The sequence below is a fragment of the Limanda limanda genome, chromosome 8, assembly GCF_963576545.1.
Source record: "Limanda limanda chromosome 8, fLimLim1.1, whole genome shotgun sequence".
Classification (NCBI taxonomy): Eukaryota; Metazoa; Chordata; class Actinopteri; order Pleuronectiformes; family Pleuronectidae; genus Limanda; species Limanda limanda.
This window is the reverse complement of record NC_083643.1, coordinates 13879579-13892158: the sequence shown is the minus strand read 5'-3', so window position 1 is coordinate 13892158 and position 12580 is coordinate 13879579. Positions and strand designations below refer to the sequence as shown.

General features: G+C 45.1%; 1 protein-coding gene across 1 annotated transcript in view; it reads right to left on the bottom strand.

Annotated features, from left to right (window-relative positions):
* Positions 1-3715: 3715 nt before the first annotated feature.
* The window catches only part of mctp2a (multiple C2 domains, transmembrane 2a), a 33225-nt gene continuing 24360 nt past the window's right edge, over positions 3716-12580 (bottom strand). The window contains 7 exon segments of the mRNA XM_061076559.1: positions 3716-3775; positions 5966-6063; positions 7499-7571; positions 7691-7733; positions 7735-7762; positions 8248-8357; positions 8435-8544. Of these exon segments, the coding sequence (XP_060932542.1) occupies positions 3716-3775; positions 5966-6063; positions 7499-7571; positions 7691-7733; positions 7735-7762; positions 8248-8357; positions 8435-8544 (522 nt within the window).

Genomic DNA, 12580 nt, shown 5'->3' with positions numbered 1-12580 from the left:
TGTAAATGTATATAACTTACCGAATCCATTGCTTTGGTAAACAAAAACTCACGTGCGTGCGCGGAGGCAGTAGGTCGTAAGTCTGCTTGTAAATAAAGTTTCTTCAAAAAAACACCGCGGATGGGAACGAGGGGGTGGGGCATTGGAGGAAGGCGGGATGATTTGAATGTGCTGTAATTCTCAAATGCAACAAAGGTAAGAGTCCCTTTAACATATTTTGTGAATTGCTCCTTTTTGGGTACTTCAAAAAAAACAAAAAACTAAATTACAAGTATTGTTACTACGCGATTACTGACATTTCCGCTCGGGCCAGAGCCCCCCCTGGCCCCACCCCTGGATCTGCCCCTGTTTGGCTCATACTCACAAAACAATCAGTTAACTGCTGCAAACTCAGCGAGAGGTTTGTCATTTGGGTTGTTGTTTCCACCGAGTCCACGCTGAGCAAAATCCTGCTCTTTATTGGTGTCAGGCTTGTGCGCGGTGGCACAGCGTCACCCTCACACCTTTAATTTAGGCCGGTCGGGAAACGGAGCGCAGCCGCTGACCTCCGTGAACCCGCTGCTCAGGTGGTACACGCAGACCGAATAACACATGCACAAGAGCTGCAACACATGTAAGTTAACTGTGAGTCGCGCTTTTGTTACTTTGTCCTACTGTGCGCATTATGTCTCTGAGAGAGGAGGTCAGAGAACCTGAACGGCACCGCACATGTAACAATTACTACAGGGGTGCTGAGGATAGTGGCTTATTCAAATGAGGATGGTTCTGTGTGTGTGTGCTGTGCATCTCCTTGTAAAGAGCAGCGCTGAACTGCGACAGAGAGAGAGAGGTGCACTGTTCCCTCTCTCTCTGCACTTGGTAGTTTGACGCCCGCTCCGGGGCTGAACATCAGAGGAGCGGCTGCTGAAAAAAACAGGTTGTATGGGTCCTCGCACACAGGCTGCCTGTGGTGCCGCCTGAAGGACTGCCATGGAAACAAGGAGTGTGACAGGCTCTGGGGGGGGATCCGCCACAGCTGCAGGCACTTCCTTTTTGACAGCCTGATGAAGACATCACTGCCACAACACGCACAACAACAACAACTACCGCAGGAAGAAAAAAAAGAATGTGATCAGACAACTTTAACTGCTGCGCGGCGCGAATGTTCATTAGCGGGCGTGCAAAGCATCCAGGGGATTTTCGCCACACCATATTTTTAAAGTGACTTCCTCCACCGAGATTCTTCCAAGGAGCAAATACGTAAAAAACAAATAATTCCTCGAATGAGATTGCACCTCTTTTGGAAAAGGGGGCTTATTTGTGTTTGCGCCTGTGTGTGTGTGTTTATGCGAGTGGGTGGCATGAGTGTGCACTGATGCATGCGGCGCCAAATCAACAACTGCTGTAACCCTGTCACACTCGTCTGTGTGATCCAGTGACTGTGAATGATAACAGGGAACATCCAAGTCCACAACCTCAGCGCCACGGTTTTCAAGGATGTGACAGCTTGAAGGCGGAGCGACCGTGGTCCCACGTGACCCCTCGTGATGTCACCGGCAGAATTTGCCTCAATGATATATACCCATCCCCCCCATGACACAATATTATTTCAACTTAAAAACTGCTACTCACCGAAGCGAGTTAAACTGGACGCTAATTGCCGGGGTCTGATTCTCGTGTGTTCTGTCAGAGACTCCGACGTCCTGGTGCGGCAATTTGGTTGTTTGTTGAGATGTCGATTAAAAAACTACCCTGGGACTTTTTTGCTTAATTGGCTTCACTTCTTGGGGACACTTCGCCAGGCCTCGCCAGTGACTCCCCCCCTCCCTTCTTTCCGCAGCTCTGTCCTCCTCCCAGCACAGCCAAAACCAGCATCCCCAACCCGCATCACCCCCCACCACAACCCCAGTGGAGCCAAGAATGTAGGAGGGTTCCAGCCAGTGTGTGGGATTTAGCTCGTCAGAAGCTCAGGGTCACCTCCACACCCTCTCGCTTTGAAACGGACCCCTGGTGGCGGCTCCTGGGAGAGCCCAGTGATGTCTCTATCAGCCTGTCAAAAGAGATAGCCCGGGGCTCCAGCAGGTCCCCGTGAGCCAATCAAACTCCTCACAAAGCACAGATGGATGCTCTTTCACCAGCGTGCTACTGCTGCTGCGGGGGGGGGGGGGGGCAGCCGGCCATGATGCTCTATCCCCTGGTTGGTTATAACAAACTCCCGTCCCTGAGGTCCAAGCCCGGTTCAGCCCCAACTTTAATTCTAACTGTGTATGTTTAAAAAGAGAGAGCTCGGCGTTTGTGTTCTACAGAAAACAGGTGGAGACATTTATTTACTTATGCCAACGAGTTTGTATAGTGAACGTTTAACAGCCACTTATGTAGATTATGCTCATGTAGTAAAATGTATTTATTTAGAATGTTATTTTCCTCTCTCAGGAGAAAATGGGAGAAAAGTCAAACATTTTCTTGGCCGGTTTGCAAAAAATCTAAATGTGTCAATAATTGACGGATAGAAAATCCTCTTTCATAAACTACTGTGGAAAAGACAGAGTGCTTGTGTGTGTGTGTGTGTATCCACGAGAGGCTGCAGGTGATTTTATCATAAAGTGCTGAGGATGGAGCGAGTCCTCTCTGTGAGATGAGCTCTCCTTCTCTCTCTCTCTCTCTCTCCCTCTCTCATCTGGACCCTGTTATTGTGAGGAGGCAACAAAGCAGTGCATTAGGAAGCACAGTGGAGCCACACAGCTTTGATGTGAGCTCGGTAACCAAGGCGCAGCGGTGGCCGGTGTGTGAGCTCTGTTCCAATGGCTGTGTTGTGTAATCAGATGTGTTTACTGTGTATTCAAGTAAAGACGCGGTGTAATCCATCCTCACTAGAGTGCAGTCATCGTGGAAACACGGGCAACAAAACACGAGCTCACACTGATCACGATTCTTTATTTAGGATTCTTGCAAATGCTCCATTCGATGCTGCAGACATGATGTTGAGTAAAAATAAACTGTCAAATTAATCAGCTGAACATGACGGAAAAAAATAACACTTACAAACTTTTATAAAAAAAGGCCAACTAGAGATAATATACATACAGTTGCCGCACACATATAAATACATTTTTAAAGATGCTGAAATCCCATGAAGAAATCTTACAGCATAATGTTATATACAATAAAACCTTACCAAGACAAGTTTAATAGAATTCAGTACTGTCCTAATATGTGCAACAACACATTGATTCTCCCTTGTAATTCAAATATCAATGATATTTATTCTATGATTTTGAGCCTTTAATTATATATACATGTGGATATAAAGAAATTGCCATGGTTTCGGTTCCATAACCTTAAGGCAAATTTCTGTTTCACCAAAGTCCAAAAAAGTCAAAACAGGGGAAGTTGAAGGTAAACTAAAACCGACGCTTTTCATTCCTTTTCTAAATCCTATCCAAAGATGAAGGGTGCGCCTGGCAGCGCTCTTTTCTTTACCTCCAGGCTTGTGATTGACAGCACCATGTGCTTCCCTCCTAGCCGCTGCAGTTCACAGCCCCTGTCAGGGGAGAGGCACACACACAAGCCAGAGTGCGGCTGTCTGCCCCTCAGCAGCAGGGGGCAGAGTTAGGGTGGTATGGGGGGGGTGCACGGGGTCATGGGCTCTGCTAGTGCTGGAGCATTGTTGTCAGGTGGAGCGCGGCGTACCATATTCAAAAGGAGAGCAGGCTTTCATCCAGCATGTCCGCCGAGCCTACCTTTTCCTCCGTGGCTGGCCCTGGCTGGTGGGCGCTCTCAGCACTCTGTACTGCACCTGTAAAAACAAACAGGAGTTTGGTCAGAGGCAGGTAATCCGAGCTCAGTGGAGCGCACGGTAATGGCTCCCCTGAGGAGAGCTGGTGCAGGGGAAAGCGAGGCGGGCTCGCCTGTAATGAATCATTTTTTAAACACAGGAGCAGAGGGGATTAATCACAGGGAGGAAGGATTTGAAGAGTCAAGGGTTCCGTACCAGTGTACGCCCCCCTCATTCTGCACCACAATCACAATATTAGAAACAGACATCAACTGTTGAGATGACCTGCCAGGCCAGTCAGGGAGCTGCACACTGCATAATCACTCACTATAGCTCCTGTCCCCTAAAGAAAACTTTGTTCAAGCCTCAGAATAGTATAAAGCCAGGGTTGTTGGAGCTGAGAAGTTATCAACATCGGCTGATGTCTAACTTTCTTTGTGGCTTTACAGATTCGGAGTGTGACTAATTTCTTCAGGCAAAAACAAGACGTGAAAAATGACATTTGAACTCACAGCCTAGTTTTTTTCCCCTGCCAGTCACATATGTAGAATTAAGTCGAAGACGATTCACTCATGTCTCAGTGTTTCTCTCAGAAAATCCATGCTGTTCAAATGTATTTACAAAATAAATTTGTGTCGCAAAATCATGTTCTCTCTGACATAAAAACAAAATTTACTGGGACGTTTTTTTTTTTTCTGTCCCACCAAAATTGCCACCAGCGTCCAAAGCAGACTGATCATAGGGTGAACTGAAAAGGAGAGGAGCTGGAATTCGAAAAACTTGCTTTTGAAGCGTGCTTGCCGAGCTCAAACAATGCGGTGAATCTGTTGAATAAAGGTAAGAACTATGCTAATTAGCCGGTCTCCATTATTAGAATGGGAGATGGAATGTGGGAACAAAGTGACTGCCTCCTGCATCAGAACATGAAACTGTCCTCAGAACTGACAGATGCTTCTTATTTCAGGACAGACACTGTGTTGTCAGAAGTTCCCGTTTGAGGCCGACTTTGTAGATGTGCACAGGCACTAATTGCCAAGTCACATTTGCAAGAAAGACAGGAGTCAATTTTCAGCCTTTGTGGTGTTTTTGTGTCCACACCTATCCGAGCATTGAAGTTCTAAGTCAACAAAAACAAAATATGTGGTCTATTGTTTTGGGTCTCCTGTGTATATGATGTTAAGGTTATTTTTTCACAGCACATAATGAAACGTACTTATGATGAATCTTAAGGGTGTTTTTTTTTTTTTTTATGATTGGAGCTATACTCAAGATGTAGTCTCTCTTTTAAACCGGGCTAAAAAGTATTGTTTCCGTGGGATTTGAAAGTGAGTCGCTTTCAAAAGCTCAAACGCTGTTTCCCAACGGGGGAAGAAGACACACAAAAGATTCCGAATCAAAATGTATTTACCACCTTGTTTTGCCAACTCAGTCAGCCAAATCTCAAACAACACAGGCTCCCTCCGACATCACAGAGGAGTCAGCGATGGCTTGCTGCAGGAGGACATCAAGGGCGCAGCAGAGAAAGAGGCTGGGGTGAGAGTGTACTCCCAGATCCAGACTGGAAGGATTTCTCTCGCTGAATTCTGTCTGGCGAGTCACCTCCGAGATGAAGGCGCTGTGTGGCACTTCATTTCCTGGCCAGGCAGAATTCTCAGCCGGGGGAACGGCGAGCGCCCGGCGCCCACTTACAAAAAAACCCTGACAGCTCTCCTCAGCTCTGTGATGTAAATGCAAATGACATATCAGCCATGGCTAATATGTAATCACATATGGCACCCAGGAAGACGACCGGGGCTCATGACTACATTAATTGACTCAGCCACCCTGAAGTGACTGAGGCCACATCAGAGTTTTTATGCGCTGACACAACAGCCACACGCGTCAGGAGCCCTCTGCCGGTGCCTCGGCCAATCACGAACTTTAATGTCACCGCGCTTCAATCACACAGACAAAATTGCTAATAACGGACGAGGCTGCGGCAATGTGGCTGAGTGCAGATCTAAGCATCTCCTCGCTCGGGCGCCACGGCGACTACATGGAGCTGCACCGAGGAATAATTGGGCCGGGGCTGCTTTAAAGGCGAGAGTCCATTAATAATCAAACAAAGCCAGAGGATATATTTCTGCAACACTTGGGAATTCTGGTACAGCAAATAATGCCGACATCTTCAGGGAATTCCCTCCCTATCTGTATGTAAAACTGGACCCTTACCTTTTGAACATCAGACGGCACCCTCTTGAGGAAATCCAGTATTTCATTATTGTCAATAGAATATGGGTTGCGCAGCTTCTTGGTAAATTTGTTAACGCCTGTGAAAACAAGAACACATTAATAAATGAAGGTGTCATACCAACCGGCAATTTTGTTACAGCTTTACACTGTACAAAACAACCGCATTAATATTACACTGAAAGTGTTGTGTAACACTGCATGCTCAGAATAGAAAACCCAGCTAATACATCATTGATGTCATTTCAAATTATTTGTTCCAGGAAAAGTAAATTCAAGCCCGACCAATGAAGACAGGTTAGGAAACGTCATTCTCTCAATTTATTACCACCCGTTGTAAACCTGCCTGTTTGGAATGAGCTGTTCTCTTGTCTCTCGTTGTGTTGAAGCTCCGGAGCCACTTCAGAATTATTTCTTGTCATTAGTGAGTCCTCCTCAAAAAGTTCTACAATATACTGTCACTGTGTGCAGAGCTTTTTATAAACAGTCTGTGGTGCAGAGGGAAGTTAGTCATGTGATCATCTTACCTGGTTTATCTGCAGTGAAGATTTTATAGTCAATGTTTTTCATAAAATTAAACTGAATTTACTTTATTACTGTTCAAGTTCTATTTATTTTTTCATACATTGCATGTCAGGTATTTCAGGGGGTCTGTAAAGCAATTGACACAATCCTCAGATCCTAGTTCACAATCTCTCAAAATAAAGGGTATAATTCAGCTCTGTATAAAGCATCGCAGCAGCAAATTGACCTTGTGCTTTAACTTTGAAGACAAACTGACGAACAGGAAGCGACTCTGTGAATGTTGTTTCCATGACGGAGAACAGGACCCACAACACCAGTGAATGTCTGTGTCAGGCTGATATGGTGAAATAAAAGTAATCAGCTTATTAAAATGATCCGGCTTTGATTTTGACCCAGCTGCCCACTGCCCCACCCCCACTGACTGCTACAGACTGCCAGTGGCTTGTTTATTCAAATTTTATTAAAATTGAACGTATCATGTTTCCAAATCGCCCCAAATTCAACACTGCACTTCCCCGGACAATTTACGTTACAAGTGCCAAGTGTAAAACCGATAAGATGATCGGTTCGGGAGATATACCTTCCACATACTGACAGATGTTTATGGGATTAGTAGGCAGAGCAAAATGAACAACAGGCAAACTTTCATTACAACTTTTCTTTGCTTCCACCCGATCATTTCTAGCACATCTATATTTACTTTGCACATGGCTGCGCAGCGCTGAGGAAGAAATATCTCCTGGGTCTTGTAATGGGACCATTATATTCACAGCCTGGTACTGCCTGTACCTCAACATGCAGACAAAGAACCTAAGGACTTAAATATGTGCAAGCAACTTGAAAGGCCTGCCTTGCAACCACAGAGATGGGGGTTAACTGGGAAGGCAGAGGAGTGTCTCAGACTGTGTGTTTTTTTTGTTTGATACAGTGTTTTTTTTCGGTATTGATTGTGTTGAAGGCAGCGTGGAAGTACAGTGGTTGTGGGCTTACAGCTGGAGGAGGAGAGCCTGTTCAGGGCAGCGTTATCTCCCTGACCACTGAGATGACTGTCTATTCTGTATGACTACAGCAGATAATGAGAGGCTAGACCAGGAGCCTACAGACTGCCCAAGGACATCATGTATTATATACAGCTTGCTGCTCTACCTCCGCTTTGTTTCCACACAAACCTTAGGCCCTCGCCTCTGCTGGGCTCTGCCACATCAGCCCACACTGAGCAGAGCAAACCTCTGCAGCTGTCTGATCTCGGTGCATCTGCAGAGGTGTTGGAATGGCAGAGTTCTTAAATTACTGCACTTCATTAAATTCATGGATTTTCAGTTAGGACGACTGAATAAGAAATGTGTGGTTTTTGCCGTTGAATTTTATATTGTTTTTTAGGACATTTTGCTCAGAGTAATGAAGAATCTAGCAAGAGAATATTGTGGCAGTCTGTTAGTTTTTGGTAAGTTCACAAAATCCTTTTAATAAGCAGATGAATGTACACATATTTAAATGGACGGTTTTTCAATATAACAAGTCCCAGTCACCCATTCCCACACACACATTCGTGCAGCACTTCTAAAACCAGTGTTTTTTCAGCAAACAGCAATTTTGGGTTTAGATATCTTGCCCAGGAGCACATAGCAATGCAGACTGGAGGAACCCGGGGATCGAGCTACCAACCTTTTCCTCTCTCCCTCCTGAGCAACAACCGCCCACACCATTTACAATTTTGTGTATTTGGATGTACGACTTACCCCATATCAGCACAATGTATCGCAGTGGGACGAAGTACAACAGCGCCGTTGTCACAGACAGCACCAAGCAGGTCATGCAGGACATGAAGGGGACGGACCAGTTGAATATGCTGTAAAGGAATAATCACGTCAGTCTAATGTCAACGGATAATGAAGCCAATGAAAAAAAATGAAGTGGTTGATTTACTTCTTGAATCGCTCTCCGATGTTTGCGATTTCGTCCAAAACAGTCTGGACGACCAGGACGACTTCCTGCACCATATGTATCTTATCCATCAAACCCTTTTTTCCAGATTCCTAGAGAGAAAAAAAGGAAACACAAATGAGGGACGACTGTATGTCAATTGTTGGGCAGGGTAGACAAAGACCAGTTTATCTTTGCAATGCCATTACGTGTGATTTATCTATTGAATGGCCCGTAATGAGCAAACAGTGTACATCTTCAGACTGTGCTTTTGAAGATGAGAGGGACTCAGTGCTCAGACGGTGTTATGTGGATGGCTGAGAGATTTCAGCTTTTGTCTGACACACACAATAGGGCTGTTGCACAAGTGCAGCACAATCAAGTCTCTCCGGTAGATGAAAAGTACACAAAATGGCCAATCGGCAATCAGATAGACGAGACAACCAGGACGAGAAGTGCAGTACAACTTAAGAGGACGGATTCCATTCCAGCAGCCTGCACAGGGACAAGCTTCAACATGTTTTTACAAATCTGCCAGGTCTGGCTCCCGAACACTTTCTCTGACATAAAAAAACCCTCCTGCTCAGAACACCAGTGGGATGTGTCGCTCACTCACTCATTCATATGATTCTTGTTACAGCCACCACTGCACCTAAAGTATTATTTGCTTTTAAAGCACCACGATGGTAATGACTGAGTCAAGCAATAAGTCAACGTGTGAAGGGCGGGGGTGTTGTGTCAAAATGGAAAAAAAAAAGACACGATCACATCAAGGCTAGAAATAACGAGTGTGAAGGCCTTCCAGAGTCAGAGGAGTGACTGATGATAACACGAGCAACACAAGCTAAAGAGGACTGAGAAAGCTCACATCAAAAGGAGGAAATAATGACAGGAATGATGACAAAGGAGGGTGGGAGAGGCAGAAGGGGGAGTGAGAGTGTCGCAGGGGGGGAGGAGGGCACGCTGACGGACCCTACCGGGAGGCTGGAGGTTGTCTATATGTTTATGTTCCGAGTCAGCCAAAGTCGCAGCCTGTGTGCATTGACAGGTTCCAGACAGGACGCCTTTATCAGAGCTTCATGAGCCAGCCCCTGGGAACACGCTGTCTGCCAGCACACAGAGACTCCCCACCGCCAGGCCCACTCGTCTCCACGAAGGGCGCAGGAAGAGAGCAATTCCCACACTAGCGGAGCCTCCCCCACTGGGCTCGGATCTGGACACACACTGGAGGCTCAGTATTGTCCAAAAAAGGAAGAACTATCGCAAATATGCTGAGTTGAACGTCACGGTCTCATCGTGGGGAGAGAGGAGTGTCTGTGTGCGTGCATCCTCCTGCTCTGCCTTGCTGTGTGGGGGGGCTGAGCAAACCTTTGTGCACGTTGTTTACTCCAACATCAGGTGTTAATTGAGCTCTTTATCCTGAGTTTATTTTGAAAGCAGGGAACTCGGTTTGAGACATTACAATCTATGAGCCAGGTCTGTGAGCTCCTGGTCCTCCTCCTCCTCATCAGCTTGCCTCACTTTCACAATTTCAATTTTTTTTTTGCAATATGACGCATTATTTTAACGTACAATATGTAAATTTGGCCACGAGGAGTCTATCAATGAAAGCAATACTTAAAAGACCTAGTTAGATGACATCATGTGGTAGTTTTAGTCTTTACCATCATTGCCGATGAAAATCTACCTGACGTTATAAAGTTTTATTCCCGTTACGCGGCAAATGGCAAAGAATAATCCTGAGTGACGATATAAACAGCGGAACAACACGCTAGCAGTATGTTTTCCGTCTTCATAAGTCGTTTACACCGGGAAGTAATGGCAGAGACGTCACAGGTAGAGGATATGTTGTGATTAAGAGGTGACCAAAATAAAACGTCACGTGTTTTTTAATTAATTTGTGGGTTTCTCTGGGATAAAGTAAGTATTTTTAGTATTTAGTCGCTTTTGGACATTTATTTAAAGAATTGTTACCTATAGTATATGAAATTGCAGGTTTCCGCAGTGGCAACACAAGCAGGGAAAATGTAGCCTGTCCTGGCAGGATTAAACAGAAACTCTATCGGCTTTCATTTCTAAATGTTAAAACAGACAAATGGATATTCTGAATCATGCATCTAGAGACGGAGGTCTCGTGATTATCAGTTTTCATCTGCTGTAAGCTTTGCAGAATCCTCCCATCTTGTGAGCAACTGAAGTTCTTCCTAAATGAATCATATGATCAATATTCTTTATCTTTGTTCATTTTACCCGACACGTACATGAGTGCAGAGAAAACATGAACAAATTTAAATAAATAAAAGATGTCCTGCTTAAATGGGAAAAGGACGGGTAAGCGAGGGACGGACTAAATGAATCCTAAATGTTTACTGATTAAAAAACCTGTGTGAAATCATATTCTCATTTCAAATAAAATTGTAAAAGCTTCCTTTTAAGGGTGGAGTAATCGAGAAGCAATTTGATCTCCTGCACAAAGGTAAACATACTCTCGCAGACATGCAGGGTGTCATCAAAGACTGTAAAAAAGCTCATTTAGCATAATTTTAATTAGAATAATCGCTGCCAAATTTGAATTCTCAGACTGAATGTTTTCCTGGGGACTTTTCAGACAGGGATAAGAAGTGTGTTTGGATGAAAAACACCTGTGTTCCTGGCAAATGATCACATATGGAGGTAAAATGAGCTGACAAACAATTTGCTGGGATAAAACAGAGGAAAACCACCCGGCTCTCTTTAGGCTTTAATGCGTCCGCGGCTCCGTGTGCGATGGGCTCTCGTAATGCACATTACGGATCATGACCTGGGCAGTCCGCCTATCTGGTGTACTCAAGGAGACCCAGCGGTGACTGTGGACTATCGGGTGAGAGATGGACTAACCCCCCCTCCCCATCCCCAGCCCGGTCTAGCACCCCCGCAACTGCCTCCTCCCCCAGCCCCCCATCCCAACTCCCCCCGGGCTGGGCTCTGGGAGCAAGTCAACCCAAGACCAGCACTCCCAGCCAGGGGGCAACGAACGGGCCGTTTCATCTCCCCTGTTCGTTTCCATTGGAGATCTATGGACTTGTTTTTGCCTCTCTGCTGCTTTATGTTATGATTAAATATTGTCTATCTGCACAATTGATACCTAAGGCCAAAGGGAAGTCACTTTGCCCACACATAATTTGTAAGCTGCCTCTTTCCCCGAGGACAGATTTGTTCACAGGCAGAGAATCTGTTCTGTATTATCCTGATGTAACAGTGCCTAGCCTTTCGTCTCTCTTTAACGTCATGCCTTCATACTCGCGCTACTCTGTCTGAGGTTTACATATTTCCTTCCTCAAGGGGACAAAAGGGGGATAAAAACATATTTGAGTGGTAATCATAACCTTCTCAGAGGGAAAAGCCTTTATTCACGTGTTCGAGCGGAGACTAGGGAAAAAAGCAAAAGGCTTTGAAGTCTTCAAATTTCACACTGATCACTCTTTAACCCCAAATATTTTTTTAAAGCAGACTTTGATTGGAGGTGTAAAGCTACACTGCTTGATCTAGCTGCATGATATCACATTCAAGTGACAGCAAGACCATAACAAGACTTTCAAATAAGCCACTTTAAATTAAAGTTGACAGCTTAAAACAAACATGGGTGAGTGCTTAATTAGTAAATGAAAGGAGATATTTCCTTTCCTCAGAGTGTGAAAAGGGTTTAGACGCCTCATGTAGAAAGCTTTCAAAAAGCTTTAAGAGGCGAAAGCTGAGTTCGGAAACGCACGCGGCACATTGAGAGGATTCTTAAACCTCCCCTAAAGACACTGCCCTTTCTTAACATTCTAAAAAGTAAATCCTGAAGTTTCAAGGCAAATGAAATATTAAATTTATAATGTGATTTAATATTAATAGAAACGCTGAATTTGGTGTCACGGTTGCGTGTCCGAGCACCAGTTTGCCGGTTCCTCGCAGTGATACCCAGTGTGTGGCTTCCCACTCTGTGTGCAGACGTATCATGCGAGTTTCATCTGTGAATTAGCTCATCCTTTCAGACAGGAGTTGGTGGATGTGCCTTTGTTTTTAAAGGAAGCTGGCTTTTTTCAGCGCCCCAGGTCAGCACAACAGAATATATTGAGCGCATTATGGATATGAATCCTGGGCCTAGACACGCAGCGCAAGGGTCAT